The sequence below is a fragment of the Agelaius phoeniceus genome, chromosome 3 (assembly GCF_051311805.1).
Source record: "Agelaius phoeniceus isolate bAgePho1 chromosome 3, bAgePho1.hap1, whole genome shotgun sequence".
Classification (NCBI taxonomy): domain Eukaryota; kingdom Metazoa; phylum Chordata; class Aves; order Passeriformes; family Icteridae; genus Agelaius; species Agelaius phoeniceus.
Genome location: NC_135267.1, coordinates 26259277 through 26282323, shown reverse-complemented (window position 1 = coordinate 26282323; position 23047 = coordinate 26259277). Strand labels below are relative to the sequence as shown.

General features: G+C 39.4%; 1 protein-coding gene across 2 annotated transcripts; it reads right to left on the bottom strand.

Moving 5' to 3' along the window:
- Window positions 1–1500: 1500 nt before the first annotated feature.
- RAB23 (RAB23, member RAS oncogene family) lies at window positions 1501–19196 on the bottom strand. 2 transcript variants are annotated; one of them, XM_054630477.2, is made up of 7 exons: window positions 19041–19196; window positions 16688–16887; window positions 15783–15868; window positions 10522–10678; window positions 9004–9086; window positions 7332–7424; window positions 1501–6477 (listed from the first exon to the last, which is right to left on the bottom strand). In XM_054630477.2, exons 2-7 carry the CDS (start codon window positions 16840–16842, stop codon window positions 6338–6340), a joined length of 714 nt encoding a protein of 237 aa, XP_054486452.1. In that variant the 5' UTR covers window positions 16843–16887; window positions 19041–19196; the 3' UTR covers window positions 1501–6337. The 2 variants fall into 2 exon arrangements, with proteins under 2 accessions (XP_054486452.1, XP_077031039.1); XM_077174924.1 differs by having other exon boundaries at window positions 19037–19190.
- Between the last annotated feature and the right edge of the window lie 3851 nt (window positions 19197–23047).

The following is a 23047-nucleotide window of genomic DNA, read 5'->3' as shown; positions in this document are numbered from 1 at the left end:
TAACTGAGGAAGGTAAAAGCAACACATGTATCCCAGGGCTCACCAGCCAGGCTAGGAATGACCTGACTCTCAAAATCCCCCCTCCATGCCTGGTGAACCATTCTGCTTCCACAGGCTCATTGTACCATTGAGATTGATGTGTTTTCTAAAAGGTATTAGAGAGGGGAATTGTACATCAGCTACTACTCCACTTTTGCATCATCTCTGAAGCCACAGAGCAAAACATTTTGACTTCTCACCAGGCAAACACTGTATTTGTGATTTGTGTAGGATGGTACTTTGTACATCCATCATTATTGACCTCTTTTTGTGAGTGGTTTTTGGTTTGTTTTTTATCTTCCCCCCTCTCACTCACAGTAACTGCTGGGCATCATCACTGAGCTCTATGGCTGTGGGTCAAAAGTTGCAGATTTTAGGGTGTGCCTGGAATTTTGTAACCCCCTGCAGCCTGGCTAGTCTTACAGTACTTCATCCAAAGTTGGCGGTGCCCTGAGGGGAGCAGGGTGCTCTCTGGCTCAGCCAGCAGCAGGTTAAAGCTCAGCTGAAGGGAGCCCAAAGGGTCTGAGTGCTGCCACCCACCACAGCTGCCTCGGTGGCAGTGCCTAGGGTGTTACAGTTGGAGTGTCACACCTGGGTGCTCTGAGGGAACCAGCCCACGGTGAGACCCTGCACATCAGGCTCCTGCACAGCCAGCAGTCAGAAGCCCTGTCGTTTTAAATGCCTTGAATGGCCTCAAGGACTCTGCAGGAAAACTCAAGAGCTGTCCTTCTTGGAAACCTCAGCTGCTATGAGGTCACTGTCACTGCATTTAATTTGCAGAAATGGCACTTCAGGTGGGTGCTTCAAATGCAGTCCAAGTTTCAGCTTTGAGATTGTGCAAAGCTTCTAAGAGTTGGTGACATTAATTCTGTAATTCCACTTGAAAAAAATCTTCAAGCTGTTCAACAGTATTAAAATCCTTTACAGTAATACATGGCCTGGGTTGTTTTCAGAACTTGTGCTGTGCAACACTTAAGTTGAAGACAGCTTCTTGTTGCTTAGAATATTCCTCCAATATTTGGGTTTTTAAGGTCATTATAAGGTTATTCAGGCAAAAATATTTTGTTTTCGTTCTTGGATCCTCTTCATTGTACTGATACCTAGAAGAATTTTTTTTTTTTATAGCACTTTGTTGGAATCACAGAATTGCAGAAAAGGTGGGTTAGAAGGGACTGATGAAGGTAATCTAGTCCAATGCCTCTGTAATGAGCCTAAAACACTGCCAGTTAATCCTTGTCAGGGTGTTAAGCAAACACATTGATTTTCTGTGTTCAAAACTGCATGCAAGAGAAGTAGGAGTACGTTACTTCTGATATTCTTCAGATATATGGGTAAAGAGGCAGACACAAATGCTGATTTGTGTTTTACTAAAAAAAGAAATACCAAAACAATGCAAAACCCTCAACCAACAATCACTAGGGATTATTTACCTGCTTATTTTCAGAAAATGTACCAGGCATCTTTGATGTATTAATAATGCTTTAATGCCACTTCCAATGTCTACAATCTTGAACTTAAACCTTGTCACTGTATTGGCCAGACCAATCATAAAAAGCAAAATGACCAGAAAGAGCAGAAGAGAATCCCTATTTTGTATTTCAACCATATGGTAAAGAAATCAGAGGCAAGAGCTAAGAAACACCATTTCTATTTGTCTGGGGCATCCACACTTGTTCCTGCCAGTGCTCTCATGTGCTGCCTTTGGCAACACACTCCCAAGAATCAAGCACACGTTTCTCAATCAGATTGAGGTTGCACAGCTTGTAGTTACAGCAATTTTTGAAATTTAATGTACTGACAATTTAACATAACCACAAAAGTAGTGACTTATATCAGACACAACAATAAGCAAACAAACGTTTTAAGTCGCATAATGCAACTAGTGTCACTTACAAGAGAACAGCAGAATTAATTTGTAGGGATTTTACAGAACAGCATACACAAGATACTCAGTTTTAAACACTGATTCTTCTGATTGAGGATTTATGATATGTTGACTTTTTTTTCTACAAATCTGTTACATTTACTTGAGATCATGATGGTGATAAAACCAGTTATGTACATTTCCTCTTTTAGCCAGTTACATTTAAGCCATTAGTAACAATGCATCTCAATCCTCACAATGAGAGTGGTGTTTCTTCTGGTCCACAGTAATTTTTAATTTTTCTTACCAACTTTAGTGAGTTTGGAAGAACTGACAAACTATTTATCAGTATTACCCTTCCACTAGAAACTTGAGAATGAGCCCAGTTCAGTACTAGGACTCACCTGGCTTTGAGATGACTCCTATAGAACACTTTGACATAGAACATTAGCAGGTTTCTCTTATTCCATTATAGGCACCTTTCATCTTAAATCTAAGCATTGCTGTAATAATTTTGATTATCTGCTTGGATGCCATATTTAACAGAGAATTACTTTCTTCTCTCAATACTATTTGTGCATTAGAAAAAAGATCTGCACAGCTTTTGCTTCCTTCAAAAAGATGGCACAGTCATTTTGATGAATTCAAGCCTGCTGGACCATCCTTGCACTCTAATTTTGGTACAGTTAGTGTTCAGGTACTGGAACTTCAACTGAAGATCTATGACTACACTTAGAAAAGCAGCAGGGGCTCAGGTAGTGTCCCTGGAATGGAGCAGCATGTGTGTTGGCTTGCTGAATGATGAACTCCCAGAGAAGGGCAGATCATTTGCCCTGTTAACACCTGCAGCTCTCAGCCTGAAGGGTGCATGAACAGCTTCAAGGGCTTGCTGAGTCTTGTGCATGAACCCCACACAACCCCCCAGAGTGCTGCATGTTCAGCCGCTCAATGCTCTTTAGATTATTCCACCTCTATAGAAATGCTGCGAAGGAAAAGTTCATGTCGGATGTGCTTCAGCTCAATAATGAAGAAAGTAAAAAGTTATATTTTACTGAAGCATAAAAATTAAACAGGAAATCAGACTGACAGTGTGGTAATTCAGGCATTTTGACTACAAAAGTGTTGCCTTAAGAAACACTGAAAATAAGGAAGCTTCAAAATTGTCTTAAGAGGAATATTTAAAGTCTTTTTTAAATTAACCACACACACAAAATTAACCACAAGCACAAAAATTAGTGTGATCAGTCATACAACTTTGAGATTTGCTATTTCCAGTTGGAAATACATCCCTAGCATTACTGCTTTGCATCTAATGATGCCCCACGTACTGGGAGAACACCCATTCACTGAATGGATACAACACAGAAGTGACAAAGCTGTAGTGTCATAATCTTTAGTGAATCCCTATTTCACTAAGGCATTAACAATCATTGAAGTTTCCTGCTAGTGGTAGCTTTATCAGCCAAGGGCAAAGAATTGTGGCAAGATCCAGATAATACAGCCAATGAGCTATTGAAGAGATATAAAAAGAATCTACAGGAGTGCAATGAAATTTGTGTCTTGTGGCATGAGAATCTCTTGCTCTTACTCCAGGGTATCATGGATGTAACAGAGGCACCTCCTCACCCACCATGCAGTCCCAGGGATGCAAAGAGAAGAGCATTTTTATTACCAGCCCTGCACCTGTAGGTTTTGCTAACTAAAACATATGATATTTTAATGAGTACGCTTTGAGTGGAGAATGAAGTAATGTTTATAACAAAAATTATTCATGAGGGACAACACAAGTACTAAAACATTTAGGGATGTCTCTTCCAAAAGGCAAAAGTTAGTGCCACTGAAGAGTGATGTGAATACCTAAGGGGTTCCTGCAATATGCAAGTCATCTGGTTTACACCTACACACTAACCCCAGTAGAATAAAGAATCAAAATTTTGAAGCAGCATACATGCAGGGCACTTCCCAAAAAGATGTTAATTTGAGCAGTTTCCATCACAGTGATGTTAGAGAACAAGCACTGCAAGGTCTCAACAAAGAAAGATCCACTTCAGATTTAGGGTGGGAGTAAAATGAAAACTCACTGTTACCCAATGCTGCAAGTAACTATTCCTACATGAAAGAATATGCACTACATTTCAACATACCTTAAATTTATCAAGTCTGTCAAGTCTCCACCTATGAAACAACGGCTGAGTTGTTAAAAGCAGTAGTTTATAGTGACATACTGTAAATACAAACAACCTAAAGTAATTGTACAGTGTGTTACAGTATAACATAAAATAGTACAAATTGTCATTATACATAATAAAGACTTACTTGTCAGTACGCTGTAGAAAGTCAAACAAGGCAAAAAAAGATGTTTCAAACACTTTGTGGTTTTGTTTGTTTTTCATGAAAAATTAATAAAACCCCATGAAACTTGTAGACAGACAGTGAAATGTAAAAGTTTCCATATTAAAAACAGTTGTCAAAATTCTTCATGCATACACTCTCCCCTAAGCTGTGAGGTGGCCCCATGATGTTTAATCATCTTATCCCAAGTACCTTACTTCTTAAACTGCTAAGACAGATAGGACTTGACTCCATTTGTACATACAGTGATTAAATGCACTTGTTAAAAAATAGAGGCCTTTATCCAAGAGAAAACACAGGAAATGAAACATTACAGTGAAGAAAACACAATTTTGTTGCAATAGCAAAAGGGATGGAGTGCCCTCCTTCTCGCCAGCAACAGATCTCTAACAGCTTCTCAAAGAAACTGTGGTACTCGGTAGAAAGCCTAATACAGTAAACATAAAATACAGAGTTCAGAGATCTTTAGTGTTTGTGCATAACTTGCCACTCACTTCTCTCCCTGCAGACAGTGGGAATAAGAATACATTTCAGTTTTCATACTCATTGACTTAGAAACGAAGTCAGTCAAGCTTCCTACATGAATTCACATAGTGAAAAGTCCTTCCTTCAAAAATATATAGGATCACTCAACCAATTTTCATTCTCATACACCATTTACAAAATTATTAAAACTCTAATTTTTTTAAGCAGCAGATTTTGCATTTGTCACTGGCAGACTTGTAGAAATCTTAGAAAGTTAAAATTATATCATACCATACAAAAACATGTAAACAAAATGGATAGTTTTTAAAAGGCATGCATACTCTTGAAGAGGATTATAAAGTGTTCATTTTTGCTAAATAAAAGGTATCTTGCTTAGCAACTTTAAAAGCACCTTAGTGATTTAGGAGCCTTAGCCCAAATAACCTTGAAGTTAGATTTGGGCTCCTAAACATCTACATCAGTTCAGTAAAATTACTGAAGCACTTTGAAAATTTTTTGCCATGTCTCTCATGTTGCAGAATTAGATTTCCTTAACTTTAAATCTAAGACAACATTCAAGAATGTCTCCCTAACATAATCAGCTGCAATTTTTTGGATCCCTGTAACTTAGTTTATGGTATCTATGAAAAAATTTCAAATAAGATAAATACTTTGGAACACCACTTTGAAAATTCCTTTTTCATAAGATGACACAGGATACAACAATCAAATTTGAACAAGAATATGATTATATGTTCCTTCTGAATAGCTATTAGTGTTATTTGTTCAACCTGTTAAGACCGAGAAAAACAAACTTACAAAACATCTGTAGCATAGCATTAGGTAAAAAGGAGCATTTTTGGCACCACACATTTTTAAATCTAAGCTTTTAGGCCCACAGTATAGCAAGTTAAACATACACAGTGGCAGCATGGAAAGCCTCATTTGAAATGCAACATTTTTAAAGGACAATTAGAAGATGCTATTTGATGATCATTAGCTGATCTCCAAGTAACGTACACATTGGAACCAAGCCTAGATATTCATCCCAAATGTTTACATATATACCTTAGCACACATATATATAATGCAAGGATCTTGCACCCACAGAACTGCCAGAATCCTGGCAGAATATTAATATGGTCAGGCATAAAATGAAGTAGTGTTTTTTTGCTCTTCATTTATCTTGTTAAGTGTCCTGACTAACCAATTCTAATATTTTCTTTGAAATTTAGTTTCAAGGTTGCTACATTACCTTGGGCCATAGAGTTACAGTCTGTACCTATACGTGTAAGTATTATCCTTAAATTAAATGTGCTTTGCAATTCAGCAATACCTAGTTCATAGCTCTGTAAGTAATTCCTTGAGAAAGGAAAAGCTCACCTAATCTGTACAAAGTGCACGAGGCAGCCACGGTTCTGTGTGTCACCACCAGGTGTCTCACGCCACACAACAAACCCACGGCACAAGCAAGTTCATCAAAATCCACCCTTTGTCTAGGAGGCACAAGATTTGCTAAAGCACCGGTAAAAATACCTCTACAGCTGGCTTTATTCTGTAGTCAATTGCACAACTTCATCCAATTCTCTGAGCTGCTTAATTTCCTCCAAAAGTGATCTAAGGTATACTGCAGTTGCTAAAAGGACTTCTGTTTTTCTTGGTCCTCTGTTTGTTGGGTTTAAGGTTGATGACATCTCCACCATTAAGAGTGCTAGAATTCTGGTTGGGGTGACTTCCACCAGCTGTATTAAAAACACCTACAGAATTCAGACAAGAGAAGTATTTGCATTTGTTTACTGCTTGCAGCATAATACATGAACACTTTAGATGCAGTACCTGCTGAGGCATAGCAGAGCACCTCAAATGCATGCACTAGCTTTTAAATCTATTTTGAGTAAATTCTGCAGCTAAACTGGAAGTAGAGGCAGTTGCAATTACTAGCCAGGCAGTATTTAAAGCTGGTATGCACCTGTGTAATTGAAGGGCAGCATATGTACTCATCTGTGTATGTGTATGTTACTAACTGCACAAAGTTGTGGTTAGCTGAGTAACATAATAGAAGACAGAGATGGCGATTTAAAATTCAGAAATTTTGTTGATATAAAGGTAAGTAAAAGGCTGGAATAAAAAGGGAGTGCTTTAAGGAAAATAAATTACCTGACTCAGAAAAGCTTTAAAGAAGAACTACAGAAGTTCTGTGTTTTAGTGTTTTCTTACAGAAGGCAACTTACAAACACCTTCTGATTACATGCCAGATTCTTTCCCCATGAGTCTTTTAAGTCCACACCGAGATGAGCAATGCTATGTAATGCTGATTACATTAAAAAAACCCAACAAGCATCCTTCTCAAATCCTTGCACAATCTTGTTTAAATGAATTTAGTAAAAGGGCACTTGCCAAGCATTAGCTAGAAACTTTAGTGCATCAGTTTGGCCATCTTGTAATTTTAAAGAGTCACAAAGTTATTTTACAGAAAGAGATGATATCCTAAGACAGGGAGGTAATAGACTCTGATTCACTTTGTATTAATTCCATAAGGAAACAGATGAGACCATAAGCTTTGATGGCACAAAATATTGTTTCTAGGGATTTTTTATTATAGTATACATACCAATCTTGTTACTGCTTGTATGTACTACTTCTGAATCTTCTGCTGTTTGTTGCTTGAGCTTTTGAAGATATTTATCAGCCAAATATTTAAAAACTGGAAGGTTAAAAAAGAAAAAAGGTATATATATATACAGAATGCTTAAAAATAATAATAATCATCATGCCATTATATCAAAATTCTGTATGGTGACAAAAGTGCATTTCACATCCCAGGTTTAGCACAAGCTGGTGAGTGATTCTGGGCAAGCCTGTGTGCCTGGGCAGAATCCAGGTCACTCCAGTGTCAGCCCAGCTCTTACAGATTGAGGTACTGAAGTCCTGCACAGAAATATCTCAATGCTCTTATATGAAAAAAAAGATGGCACACACATATTGCCAAATGTTTCAATTAATGCAACTTGGAACTTGTTACAGTCATGTATTCAATATACAATTGATTACAATTGTATACAATACATGTATTCAATATACAATTCATGTAGGATTTAATATATATATATTTTGCAAGAAGCATTAGAAAAACAGTAGTCACGTAAAGTAAGTCTATTAATAAAACTTGGCAACAAGGTTTTCCTAATTAATTGATGCTACTCTCATTTCTATTGGCGTATATAAAGTTGACCTAGGTATCTGAAAAAATATACAACTTAAGGAGAATTTTCAGAACCTATATGTGTTATGATTATTTACATTTGTAATGAAATTCATTTAAAGATGATACAAAAGACTTTTACATTTTTCTCTTGCAGATTTTTCCCATTGTGAATGATGTTAATACAGAAGAAACAGGGAGTTTACTAATAATCTTGGCTAACTAAACAAGAATATATCATTAGGCAGTCTAGTACATGATTATTCAAACACAGTCCACGAAAGACACAGACTCAAAATTTTAACACTACTCTTATGAAATTAAGTACGTTAAAAGTGGTACTTAGGAACTAATCAAATATCACCAGAAGACAAAACACTGCAAGAGATGCAATCTTTTAATGTACTTTATCTAAACAGGATGAAAATATAAAATAATTGTTTCTATCAATTACTTATTAACTATTAACAATTACAAAATAATCTCTTCAACAGTTTTTATGTTGCAATAATTGAGCTTCTACTATGTGTATTTGTTTTAAAAGCTCCTGCTTACTGACAGTCATTAGGACTGAGGAGCCGTAACACACTGGCACTTGTGAACCTCACAGCTGTGTTTGCGGAAGAGAAACACGTGCACAAAGAAATGGCCCTAACCCATGAACACAGGTAATTTTAGCTGTGTTCAAGGCGTGCTGCTATGGAATATAAAGAGGGCTGCCACCATCATGCAAAGATGTGTAAGTGCCAGCTGGCTCCATCCAGCCGGGGGGATGCTCGGGCCGTGTAGCAGCGGCAGGACGGGACACGGCCCCCGCGGCACCGCCTACCTTCGTTCACGTTCAGGTCTGCCTTCACCTACATCCCCCGGCACCGCCTACCTTCGTTCACGTTCAGGTCTGCCTTCACCCACACCCCCCGGACCGCCTACCTTCGCTCACGTTCCTTCCTTCACCCACACCCCCCCGGCACCGCCTACCTTCGCTCACGTTCAGGTCTGCCTTCACCTACATCCCCCCGGCACCGCCTACCTTCGCTCACGTTCAGGTCTGCCTTCACCCACACCCTCCGGCACCGCCTACCTTCGCTCACGTTCAGGTCTTCCTTCACCGACGCTCGGTAGAACCGCACCTTCAGCTTCTTTGCCAGCGCTTCCGCCTCCTCACTGCACAACACAAGATGGCTTTGTAAGCCCTTATTTGGTTCATTTGTCAGCATTTATTCTTATAAACAAAATGCTTTGCTTTAAGTTAAACATGGCAAAGTGGTTCGAGAAATTCAAGACAGTCAAAAAATACCTAATCCTTAATTTCTTTACAGTGTCTCCACTATAAAAAGAAGGTATTTTACATGCAGTGTCTTTATGACTCAAAGGAATTCTTTCCAGTATTTATCGACTTCATTATATAAAACTTCCCAAGGGTTCAAAGAAGCGTGTTGGTGAAACCAAAAGGAAGGAGGCTGTAATTAACAGCACTATCACTGCAAACTCTAAACAACAACAAAAATTAATCCTTAAGCATATCTTAATGAAGCAGTATGCTATGCAATCAGATGAGTGCACAGATGAAATCAAGAATTACTTTTTTCTGTGAAGTGAAAAAGAACTTATGTTAAAGTTTAAGAAACTTATGAATACTTCCCTAAGGAAAATCAAATCATCAGAAAGATTATGTTACTGAGGCAGAGTATTCTGAGAACCAAACCTAAGTGACATACCATGAATAAAGGAGGAGTTCAAATGCAATTTTGCTTTTCCTTTGAAAAATCCTCAGAATTCTTTGCAGAAGAAGTAGAAGCTGATTTATGCCATCAATGATAGCAAACAGACAACAAAGAAAGCCAGTGCAGGAAACAACAAAAAAAGAAGAAATACTTTAAATCTCTCAGAAAGATGATAGAAATTGAAGAAGTGGAGAATGATCAACTTGATCATGCAGTATTTTCTACATGAAATGCTGTGATAAATAAACACATTTGTTAAGCTGATTTTAGGACAAGAATGAAACTGGTCACACACACAAGGGCAGAATGAATTGACAATAAAATCTGTAAAGAAAAATACAGCAAGGAAGATTCAGCACCATGCAGTTTGAGAATATTACCACATACATATTTCTATAGAGTCACAATGTTTTGATAAAAATGAATAATAAAAACCAAATTAAAGAAAGCAAAGAATATTAGCAAGCATTCACTAGCCAAACAGACAATGTGCCTTCAGTGGTGCACAGCACAGTTTTTAACAGGAGGAAAATCTATAGTTTTAGATTTTTAGGGGGAAAAAAAGGGTGGGGATCATATTATGCCCGAACCAAACTTTTCATGTCTTTCCTCTATTACTTTTGGGTTCAGGATGCAGCATGAAATAAACAGAAAGCTCCTAGCTTTGCAGCACATCTGCCCAAGTGTGACTATCTACACTCATGCAGTAACACCCACCCCGTGTGCTTCTAGGGCATGTCTAGATGCAGGACACAGGTGGGACAACACAGATTCTCCAATGCTTCACCAGAAACTCTCACAGACTTCTTTTTTTAAAACTTGTGAGTACAGGAGACACCTATTGATCTTTAAAAGTAGCACAAGAGAACTCCTACTTCTTTATGCAAGAGTCATCAAGAAGATCAATCTTATTCTGCACAAGAACTGTGGGAATGTCTCCAACTTCAGTCACAACTTTTTGCTTCCAGGTAGGGATTGCTTTGAAGGACTCTCTGTCAGTTGTAGAAAACACAAGAACACAAGCCTGGGCTCCTAGAAATATACAAATAAATTACAAATACAAATACACACAAATTAGCCAATAAACAATAGAAAAAATTGTAATGTATTTAAAATATGAGGGATTTTTAAAGTTTTTCCCACAAACATGCACTTTTACTACCAGTTTGTGTCAAACCACTGGTCATAGATTCCCTAAATGAAAATTAATTGCCATATTATTTTGATCATTACAGCCATCTTTTTGATGACTATGGGTCTGTTACCTTTAAAGCTAATTGCAGCATATGGGATGTATGCAGGGGAAAGGAACAGAAGGAGGTCTGGAAAGGCTGGAAAAAGGGAAGGGGAAGTTAATTTATTATTGTTTTACAAACAGATTAATGGAGGCCAGGAGGCAGATTTTTTCCTGTATGCAGCATCTGTAAAGCACATTTCACATTATTCTTTGTGGTATGGTAATCTGGATTCTGAAAAGCAGAAAACTTTAAAAAGTTTTCAGATGAAGTTGTGATTATTTCAAATAAATTGTTAGTAGCTTTTTGGGGAAAAGAAGTGTGCTTCTAATTAATACTATCAGATAGTCTTATAATTCTATCAGAGCACTACGATAAATTATACAAAAACCTTTGTTAGGGTTTTGTAAATAAACAACAGTTAAACTTCATGGATACTGAGAAGGTACCTCCACAGCTGAACTATTAGTGTTTGGTCTTTTAACTGTCCAGTAGCCCTTTGTTATTCCTCAGAAACTGCTTTTCTTTGCACACTTCATTACTTATATGCCTTCAATGTGCTAGTTATTAACAGAGTATGAAAGGAATAGATAGCCAGTGTTTTTGAGACTCTAGCATAATCTTGTGGTGAACATCTCCCATTAATGTCATATAGCATGAAAAATTTTTCATCAGTATGAATTTTATCTCTGAGTTTCACAAAGTATCCCTGATTCCTGTACTCTGTTTATCTTTCTATTTCTCTGGCACAAAGCACACAAGTTATCTTACTAGGTTTGCTTTTATTTAGCTTTTTAAAAGCCAAGTTCAGAGTCTATTTCCACAAAGATTTCCTATGCTCTTTAACATTCTTCCACATGCATATTAAGACTCTTCTGGTATGGTTTTATACAAAACAATAAGAACTGCCCTAAGAACTTCAACTGAAGCTCTACCAGTAAAAAAGCAGCAATGCAGCCTTCCATAATGTCCCCTATTATTTGTGTTGTAAGACTGTTTTCCCTGCTGTCCACACTGTACTCTAACATATGCAATTATTCTGATGCAATTCCTGTGACAAAGGTGTAAAATACATTATTCTTTTCAAAGCAGGTTAGTTTGCATTTGCCTATTATCTCACATAGTAGCATAATGGAGATGAGAGCATTTATTAAAATACTCCCGCCATCTGTAAACATCACTTTGCTCAGTTTCAAGACCAAGAAATCCTTTGTCAAGTTTCCAAGCTAAGACAGCTTCACTTCATCTTTCTCCTTCCACCCATTCCTTCTGAATGCTACCACAACAGTAAATTTAGAGGGAAAAGCCCTGGCATGTGGTAGGTAAAGAGAAGGTAGCATACTACATCAGACTTTATTCAGTTTACATATAGTACAGGTAGAATGCAGTGGCCAAGGACAGTAAATATACCTCAGCTTGCCCATATTCATTTCAAAAGGAACTTATATGACAGGCTTTAATAAAGAATCAAACAAATATTTTTGAGGACCTTCAAGATTATTACAACAAACAACAGTAAAACAAAGTGTCATCAACAAAGATAAATTCTATACACTCGTGTTATTGTGTATTTCAAAACATGTGCAAAAGTTTTCAATCACTGGATCATAAATATCAGACTTAACTAATCCAAATAAGCATCTGTAAGATGCTTATTTAAGAAGAGACGACAAAAGTAGTTTTTCTTCTCAGGTTCAATGCAAAACAGTATCAACTGTGATCTTTCTGAAGTGTGCTTCAGTATGGTGCAGAAGTTAGTATGGCAACAGAGTGCAACAGAAGACACCGCAGGGCAGAGATTTTAATATGCAAATTCTTTTCATCTTCAAAAAATCTGCTAAATACTCAGTAGTTTTACTGAAAACATAAACAATTTAAGAAATTACAACATCCATCTAAGAGTTCTAAGAAGGAAAAAAAAAGACAAATCCTAGAATTTAACCACATAAACACCTTTTTTATGCAGGCACTGGCAGTATTGAAGAGCCAGTAACATTACTATCTCAGTCATTCAGTGCTAATGGAGTCATACACCACCTCTGCCTACAACAGATTATGTACAACAACAGGCACCAGCAGCAAAGGCACAGGATAGTGTCAAACAGGAACATAACAGCTCAGGATGTTCTCAATGAATATTTTAAATTAAAGTTCCTTTGTAAGAAGCTGTTCCAAAAAGCTACTTTAAAGTACTGAAGAAAATGACATTGTGTGCAATTACTGCATTGATAATTCCTCTATATTTTAAAATGCTTCAACTGCTGCAGAATCACTGACATAATATTTATACCTAGAGCAATTCAGAAAAGAATTTAGAGACTAGTGCTACTTAATTCAAGTAAAGCATGAGCTTGTCAGCTGAATTGGTTTCAGCAGACTATCCTATCTGCATAGACTACACATTTTTTTCCTTTCATAAAGGTACAAAGCCTTTGTAATAGAAAGTGTAAGGAAATTCCTTGCCATGAGAGGACTCTCACAGGCTTTATACCTGACCCTACTCATTTCACTCAGTACTTTGCCTCAGCTATCCAAGCTACAACAGAAAGCACATATTCCCTATAAAACTGATGGTGACTTGTTCAATCTCACACTGAGATCAAAATCCAGTATCATCATCCAGAAATTCTTGTTTACTGCTGATGTTTTAACTTCTGTGGATCCTGCCTGTCTTTGAAAGACTCAGCAGGATTTAATGTCTCCTTAACAGTATCTAAAATAACTGTACTAGGGCCTTCCATTATCATATTTGCTGCAGACAAATTAACAAATGCAAATGAAAGCAATCCTATGAAGGCTTGATTATGAAGAATGAACTATTTTGCAACAAAATGAGGATCCTGACAATTTGACTAATCAGCAACTGAGTAACACACTAATGAGCAAGATGTCTGTCTTCCATCAAAAACCTAGCAAGGATATTCAAGATACACCAGTGGTAGTAGAAGGAAGAAGATACATGCACGATACATGTACATGATCAAATACTGCTTTGAGAAATATTTGACTTCAATCACATAGAAACTGCTGAGAAGATGCATGGGACAATACAAAAAAGAAATGATTAAATATATACAGTGCTTCCTTCAGCTCTGAATTTAGGCTGCTGTACTCCTTGCACTGTGTGACTGTGGGCTTGCAACTGCACTGGCTGCACACACTTGCCTGCACATAGGAAAACACACAACAAATCCACTGTCAGCTCCAATGCTCTTTCTCTGCAAGGCTGAATGAATTTGGTCCCTGGACAAGAAACAGACAGGTTCTGAAGCATTCCTGGGTGAGCACTGAAGAACTGACAATACACAGTGTCCCAGGGGAGTACATAAGCCCCAGTGCAATGATAGTGGGACAGTGACCTATGGGAGAAGCAAACCTTAAATTAACAGCCAGCATCTATCTGACCTAACTTAGAGGTGCCCTCCCCTTCTTAACAATAAAAGCCTGGCATTTCCAAAGTAAGCTTGACTTTTTCTTCTATAATAGTGTGATTGCTGAGGCTAGACCAAAATTGCACTCCAGGCTCTTCTGATTTCCCTCATCTTTCATGAGTCAAAGTCTAGTGTAGAGCAGTCTCTGTATCTGACACCTTGAACTATTTATTGCATACCCATCATGCTGGTACAATGTGAACAGGCTGACTGTGCTGAAAGAACTTCTGTACGAAGAACTCCAAGCAGAGATCTAACAGCACTACGCTGGGCTTGAGTCATAACCATGATTTCAAGATATTCATGCAAATTTTTTAGTTTGTTTTTAAACCAGCAGGTTGCTTGTGGTTAGTGAGGCCAGTAGGTGCAGTCCTGAGTTCTTCCCAATGCTCCATATTCTAACCTATCAGTCCCATTAATTAGGAGAAAAAGTCTTTGGCTTGAAACAACTGGGGAGAGCAAAGCACACAAGAGGAGCAAAGGCCAGGACAGTGAAAAGGACAGTGAAAGAAATCCAAAATTTGTATGCTCAACTTGTCAGCTGTAAATTATTTATATCCACATGATAAAAGAAGACCTTTTTCTGAGGAAATAGTAATCATTGATCACAGGCAACAACAAGAAACATCACCAAAAAACCCCACCAATTAGCAAATTAATTATGAAACATAAAACGATCATAAGACTGTAACACCCTGAAACAGCCTGGCATAATCATTGCTTTATCTCCAAATGACATCATTTTATACCATAGTAGTATTTTCTCCTCATCTCAGGTAATTAATTTGCAAGAACTGAACAGTGGAATCTTGGCCAAATCATTTGTATCTCTCCCATTAAAAAAAAAAAAAGAAAAGAGAAATATTTACAGAACCATTGTTAAATTATAAGCAAAGAAAGCTTAAGTACACAATTTGTAAGTGGTTAAATAGATAAGCTGCCTTTACACAAATAATACAGTTTATTTGATGAAGTAAATACACTTTTGTTACTGCTCTTTAATGTATTTGAGGCACACTGTACTAGCAAAAGAACTCTTGGGCCCTGTAAACTGTCTTTCTAGGATGACTGGTGGATTTCCCCCCCTTGGATTAATTACTATGTGCCTCATCCACAGTTTCTGGAATATTTACAAATGTGTGTCTCACAGAAGTAAGGAAACACTTTTAGAGGGAAACTACACATTTGCATCTGATTGTTTGAATGTCTACACTCTGTCCAGTTTCTGTGCAGACATTTGTCTCATTTCATTCAATGTTTTCTAAAGGGCACTACTGCATAAAGTGGACATAATTAAGACAAGGAACTTGCACAAAGAGAAAAATATTTAAGAACTGAAAAAGCTGAACTAAGCATGCTTTGCACACACATGAAATAACTAAAATTCTTAATAGAAAGATATGAAAATATTTTAGAGATAGGCAGACCAAGAAAACCCCAACTACCAAACAACAAACATGGTATTTTCACCTCTATAGTAGGCCTTAGTTATTGCATCAAATTCCTCTTGACCTGCAGTGTCCCATAACATTAGCCTGACATCTTCACCATTAACTCTGAAATAAACAAGACAGTTTTGTGATCAATACAGTAACAGGAACAAATCAAAGCAAATGTCATGGAAATACTACTGTTCCTATACTATAGGAGTAATCCAAATAAAATTTAACTGGATTTAAACATAATGTAACTTATTATTAATATTCATTCACCTTCATAATATACTATGGCAATAGTCCCTCAACTACATTATATGTTCTTTACAGACAATCTGTATATTTTCCTCTTCCTTTCCTCTTCTTCCTCTACATTTCCCTCTACACTGAAAAATAAAATAGACATCAAAACAAAACTTAGATGCCTGAAGAATGGTGCTTTTGCCTTTTTCATCAGCTTGCAGAACTTATAGAATTTTCTTACTTCTCATGATCATACAATTTTCCACTTTACCAAACATAATAGGGCATTACCTGCTTACACTGCATAAAGACACTTACTCATTTTTTCACAGTCATTTTTTTCTACATTGACTAATAAATTTGTGTAATTTTTTTATCATAAGCAGTTTTACTTCTTCACAAGAAATCATAAAAAAAAATTTAAAATAATCAGCTGGTGGTAGAATACAAAGCAAACTTGTCAAAGAGCCTGGTATGCCAGATATTCCAAGATTTTATTTATAATTTTAAATTTTGTATGGAGAATAAAGGATATAACTTTAGCCCACAGTGCAAGAGAGAAAACAACTCCTTTTAGTGTGCTTCAGAAACAGCAGGCTTTGTTTTCCAAGCCTTCATAAATTTTAGGATTACAACAGAAAAAAGAAAGAGAGAGAGAGGTAAAAATCAGTAGTATGTCATCTGTTTAATACATACTGGATCTGTCTTTCCAGGAAATCTACACCAATAGTTTTCTTGTAGTCTTTTGTAAAAATCCCCTTGCAATATCGCTGAATCATACTGGACTTCCCAACAGCTCCATTTCCTACTACTACCACCTTGATGGCCACCTCCATATCTTCTTCCAACATCTTTGCGTCTCAGGTGACTCTGGTTTATTCAGGAAACTACTGATTCTGTCAACAAAGTAAATAGCTATTATGTTCATAAAAATGCTGTGAATAGAAAGCAAGAGGCAAGATGATCACACAGATTAGGGTGCATATAGATAGTACAATTTCTGTCTGTCTTTGACACAGATTGCTTAAGTGACCTCAGGCACGTTATTTAACTAGCTTTGCTTTGACACTTACTAATTGAAAATTAATAAAAATTATAAATAGAGAATAATTTGTTTGGCTTAATGCAAAGATATTTCACTGATGTTTTGGTGGCTTTTTTTCTTAATGAGGAAGAAATGGAGGCACTGAACTACAAAATCACAGAATCGTTAATGTTGGAAAAGACCTCAAAGATCAGCAAGTCCAATCATTAACCCAACACTGCCAAGTGCTAAACCATGTCCCTAAGTGCCACAAGTACCTCCAGGGATGGTGATGTTGCCTCACTGCCCCAAGCAGCCTTTTGCAATGCTTGATAATCCTTTCAGTGAAGAACTTTTTCTAATATCCATCCTAAAACTCCCCTGGCACAACTTGAGGCCATTTCCTCTTGTCCTGTCACTTGTTACTTGCAGATGAGACCAAACCCCACCTTGCTACAATCTCCTTTCGGGCAGCTGCAGAAAGCAATAACATTTCCCCTGAACTTCTTTTTCTCCAGGCTAAATGACCCCAGCTCCCTCACCCATTTTTCATTAGACTTGTGTTCTAGACTCTTCTCCTCACTGCCCTTTCCTGGACTCACTCCAGCCCCTCAATTTCTTTCTTGCAGTGAGGGGCCCAGAACTGCACACAGGATTTTGAGGTGTGGCTTCATCAGTGCTGAGTACAGGGGGACAACCCCTGCCCTGCTCCTGCTGGCCACACTATTGCTGATACAGGCCAGGATGCCACTGGCCTTATTGGCCACCTGGGCACACAATGCCTTATGCTCAGCTGCTGCTGACCAGCACCCCCAGGTCCTTTCCCACTGGGCCCCATTCCAGCCACTCTATCCCCAGTAGCTTTGCATAGGGTTGCTGTGACCCAAGTGTAGGAGCTGGCACTTGGCCTCGTTTCATCTCACAACTGGCCTTGGACCATCAATCCAACCTGTCCAGATGCCTCTGCAGAGCCTTCCTGCCCTTCAGCAGACCAACACTCCCACCCAACCTGGTGTCACCTGCAAGCTGACTGAAGGTGAACACAATCACTTCATCAAGATCATTGGTAAAGTTATTAAACAGGACCGGCACAAACACCAAACCCTGGGGAACACCACAAGCAACCAGCTGCCAGATAGATTTAAATCTACTCACCACCACTCTCTGGACCTCCATCCCTCCAATGCATGCCTCTCCCAAACTTATCTCTAGGAAGCCTGATTTTATCCCTTTTCCCTTTCACATCTAGTCTAAAATTACTTCAGTGAGTCCTACTAACTCTTGTAAAGTTTCCTCCTTCCAAACAGATGTACCCCATCTATTGGCAGCAGTATGGTTGTTGTGTAGACTGACCCACCACCAAAAAATCAAATTTCTGCCTGTAACACCAGGCTCTTTCTTCCTATTTCATTCCCTCTGAGTGGAAGGCCAGAAGAGAACACTGCTTCTGTTCCCGCTCCCTTAACCAGTTGTTCCAAGGCTCTGAGGTCTCTCTCGACCGCCCTCGGACTTGCTACAACTTTACCACTGCCACCTGATAAAAGCTAAGTTTCCCCCACGTTTTGCCGTGCCGGGATATCATCACAGTAACATTTTACAGCTGCAAATTTCCTCCCAAGAATCAGATCACGCTGCTTTCGAATGAGGGGAAAATACTCCCGTTTTAAAGGCTCTGCCCATCACCACACTCACACCCGTGCTGGCAGGGCGCGGCTACCCGATCCCTTGGCTCGGCTCGCTCAGACAGATGATGTTTCCTGCCTGCATTAGCAGAACACGCCCGGCTACCCGGAGCTCGGCAAGCCCCGTTAGCACCGGGAAGCCGGATGGCCATTTTGGGCGAGAACGGAGGCAGCCACCCACGGGTGTCCGCTCAGGGATCCATCCCACCGGTACCTCCCGGCCCTGCCCAAGGGGCCACGCCGAGGGTGCAGGCTCGGCCATTCCGGCACCGGCCCCGCTCCCGCCCATGGCCCGAGGCGCCCCGGCTCCGATCCCCGCCCGCCCGTGGCCCCTCTCACCAACCCCTCACGGAGCGGGCGGTGCTCCCTCCGAGGGCACGGCGGTGCAGGGGCGCAGGGAAGAGGAGACGGAGGGAAGGGAGAGGAAACCGCTCGCGGGGGCCGACCCAACCCGGACGCACATCCCGGCTCCCCCGGCCGGAAGCGCCGTCAGGAGCGGGGGCGCCGCTCGGGGAGGCGCCTGCCCACTGCCCCCGCCCTGTGCCGACCCCGCCGTGAGGGCTGCCCGCAGTGAGGGCAGCCCGGAGAGGGGGCTGCCCGCAGTGCGGGCTGCGCGGAGTGAGGGCAGCCCGGAGTGGGGGCTGCCCGCAGTGAGGGCAGCGCGGAGTGAGGGCAGCGCGGAGTGAGGGCTGCCCGGCGTGAGGGCAGCCCGGCGTGAGGGCTGCCCGGAGCCTCGCTCGGGGCTCGGCTGCGGCCGTTGTGCGCCCCAGTCGGGCTTGAGGCGAGGGACAGTTGCTTTAAGGGCTTTTCGTCTGGGTTCCTGAGGAAAGATCCGGACAAGGGTAATCCTTTCCTTGCCTACGGGTGCCTTCATCCCTGGTCTACTCCTTATACATCGGCATTCCTCACCTCATCCTCCATGGAAAACAAACCCATGTGATCAGCCGCGGGTTTTCTTTAGGCTACCAGGGAAGGCAGCTGCCCTCCTGTGTGTAGCACCCAATTTTTTTAACCAAACTGTGCCCATCACCGTGGTACGTGGTCTGCTAGCTCCCAGGCTGTATATTTAACAGGATACGTTTTGGCATAACTGTAGACGTGGTAGTCTTAAAAATCTGAAAATTTAACCTTTCTTAACCCCTTATTTTCGTTTTTTGGCTGGTTGGATTTCTAAGTTAAACTGCTGAAAGAAGTCCACTGCCTTAAATCGCTTTCCCATACTGCAGAGTGCATCCCTGGCTGGGGTGGTTGCTCTTGGTGCCCCCAGCCCTCCTGCTACTCAGAGGTGGCCAAGTAACACTCAGATATTGCCAAGTGTGGTTGATGAAATCTGCCTTCCACAGCAGAGAACTCTCTGTGCCTGCCCTGTGCTTCCCAAGGCAACAGCTTTGTTCTAGCATCAGTTAGGTCCTTACATAAATACTTTTTGGATTAGAACATTGTGCAGTTACATCCCAAAGGAATCGTAAGATTTTATGCATGGTTTCTGTTTTGAAATTTATATTTTCATTTTGTTAATGCTCATAGTCTCAGAGTCTGTCTGATTCCAGGACTTCTCTGTTCCAAAAGCCCTTGAACTGGAGACCCTTCACATTAAGAGAAATTTGTTACCTGCCTAATACCAAAGTAATATTTTGGAAGTGTGCCTTATTATACTTCCCTGTTTTCATCATGGGAGACGTTGGGGTGTGGCTGAGATTCACCTCACCTAATGCCTACATAAACACTTCTATGGTATGGTTCACTTTCAGAATCAGGAAAAGAAAACATGCAAATGAATCCCTGTAGCTAGGCAGGTAATATATTTGCCTAGTTGCCATGTTTGTACTACTTCAGAAAATTTTCAGGCACTAGAATAATTCATAATTGTCACATTAGTAAAAGTGGGAAAATTAGTTTCTTGTACAATGATTCATGTCCAAACTATTGTTGAAGTAAGTTAATGCCTTATGTAAGACTGATATAACCTTATTTTAAACATACTCTATTAGATAGAAGGTGTACATTTACTATATTGAGTGGCCAACATCTTATTTTTGGAAGCATTAGTTCTCTGCATTATAAGTCTCGCATTCAGATGGCTGTCTTTGCAGGCACTTGCTGATGGAAAGCAGTTTAAATGTAGAACACCATGTTATGGACATTTATCCCAGATACCTTCGTAAGTATATTTACAAAACCTAATAGAATCTGTTCTATGAAAATGGAACCTTTCTTACTGCCCTCTTTACACAAGCATCAGTAAAGCTGTTTAAGTAGCTAGAGAACATATTTTGGCTGCATGGAGTTTAGTCAAATGCTTTGCCAGATAGTTGGGGCATGTATTTACTAAGCCTCCAATTAATTAAGGCAAACTTATTTGGGACTAAAAGTGCAGACTGTAACAACTGAAAAATGCAAAAGTATGCAAAGTTGTTACTTGTACTATAAAAATAACACAACAACTTGTTTTCTGAGATTTTACTTAGCATTTTAATCAAGAATGGCTAAAATTTTCATGTCTCCTGTGAAGGAATCAGATATTAATAGAAAAGTAATAATTTAGTAATAGAGTAATAAATATACAGTCCTGAGAGTAGTGATGAGTTTTTCCATGCCTACATAGTAATTTCTTTTGTTCTCAACATATGATGTACTATACCTTAAAATTCTATAGGCTTGTTTTAAATAACTGCTGAAAAGAGTAGCAATTATGAGTTATTTGGTTCAAGAAGTTGATTTGTACATCCCAGTAGCTGCTTACTCCATAATGCTGGGTTTTTTTACATTTGCCTTCTAGTAACTGTAGATTTCTTTGGAATGTTTGTGTTCATACAACATGGTGAGCTTGGAGGAAAATTTATGTATATTGAAGTTGGTGTGTATGTTTAATAATACTTAAATTTTATAAGGAAATAATTTGCTGTGGGAATGAATTAATTAAGAAATCATTTGGTCAAGCCTTCTCTCTGCCCAAGTAATCTGAATTGTATTTTTACCAATATACTGGGAGGATATACAGAAGGATTAAAAGATACAAGTTAAATCAGTCACAAGAGCTGGGGTACATGGTGCTCACTGTTCTTGTCTTACCATCCTTGGGCCTGAGGCTGTAATGGCTGTCCTTGGGTCTCAATCTGGAAAAGGATTGTTTTGTCTAACTAGCCTGTGAAGAGAACTTGCAAACACTTTGTGGTGGCAAACAGCAGGCCTGTACAAGGCCTTGCAGGCTGAATCCTGATTTGGTCTGACATAGCTGGGAGAAAGCCAACAGCTCTTCATGAAAACAGAAGCCTGTAATGGCAGCAAATAACTTGTTTCCCTGCAAAAGAATTCTACAGATTAGGGCTGTTTTCTTGTACCTGTTTCAACAATCCCAGCCATCTCAGCAAAAGAACAAAAACAATATATCACAAACAACTCTTTCTTGCATGCAGACACTCTTCCAAGACTGACCTTTTACTTTGAGGTAACAGCTTATTACTGACCAACTGGGGATAGGCACGGGAGGGTTTATAAAACTCTGTATAAAGGGATGTATAAAATAAAGTCTTAGCTTTTTTTTGCCCCTTGAAAGAGTGTGGCTCTTCTCTCTGAAACAAGGTCAACAGCAACAACACTTTATATGAAGTTCAGAATCACACACTAAGGCAGTACAGAATCTGAAAATACGAAAGCTAAAACTTAGGGCATCATTTGTATCATCATATTCTGTAAAAGGTGCCATGCCTATCACTGCCCCTTGGCTTCTAATTTGCCCTGGCCATGCTGCCCATGAAGCTGGCAGCATTACAGCTATGCAGGGTGGGTTGAGGACCATCAACATGCTATAGAGTAGAGTTGATGGCATCACAGATGTAATTTTTTGAATAACTCTACAGTCCTCCAAAGGCACATATGACCTCAGAAGTGGAAAAAAAAATGCTGATAGGTAATTAGAATACAAGGTCCATGCTATTATGTACCATTATATTTTTTGATCTACTCCCTTCTTGGTAGTGCATATTCAAAAAAAACCTCATGAACATGTCAAGAGAGCTAGATGTAGTGAGTTCAGATCCTGTCCAGTTGCCATATGACTGGAATCCAAGGTTTCCCTGGTCCACAGTTGAGTCCTCAAAAATTTGACCTTTATACAAAAGATCTCTGAAGGTGGTCGTTTTTTTAAATCCTACATAAATCATGACACTTTAACGTAGGAATTAGGTTTGGTGCCTAAAGCCATTAAAATAGACCCATACAAGAGAAAATGTTTTAGGTACCCCTCTTTCCTTGTCATTTGGGCTTGCCTGGTTCAACCATCACATTGTGATAGCTGCTGCCCATATGGACTGGGGACTGTTACTCTCAGTGTAGCTCTGGATCATTTAA

What these genes read in the sequence shown, in the direction of transcription:
- RAB23 (XM_054630477.2), bottom strand. Translation starts at nt 16,842, where the DNA reads ATGTTGGAAGAAGATATGGAGGTGGCCATCAAGGTGGTAGTAGTAGGA. An exon ending in GATGACTCTTGCATAAAGAA is followed by an intron (nt 9,087 to 10,521) that starts GTAGGAGTTCTC and finishes TGTGTTGTGCAG; the next exon opens with TGAGGAGGCGGAAGCGCTGG. An exon ending in TACAAGCAGTAACAAGATTG is followed by an intron (nt 6,478 to 7,331) that starts GTATGTATACTA and finishes TGAATTCTGTAG; the next exon opens with GTGTTTTTAATACAGCTGGT.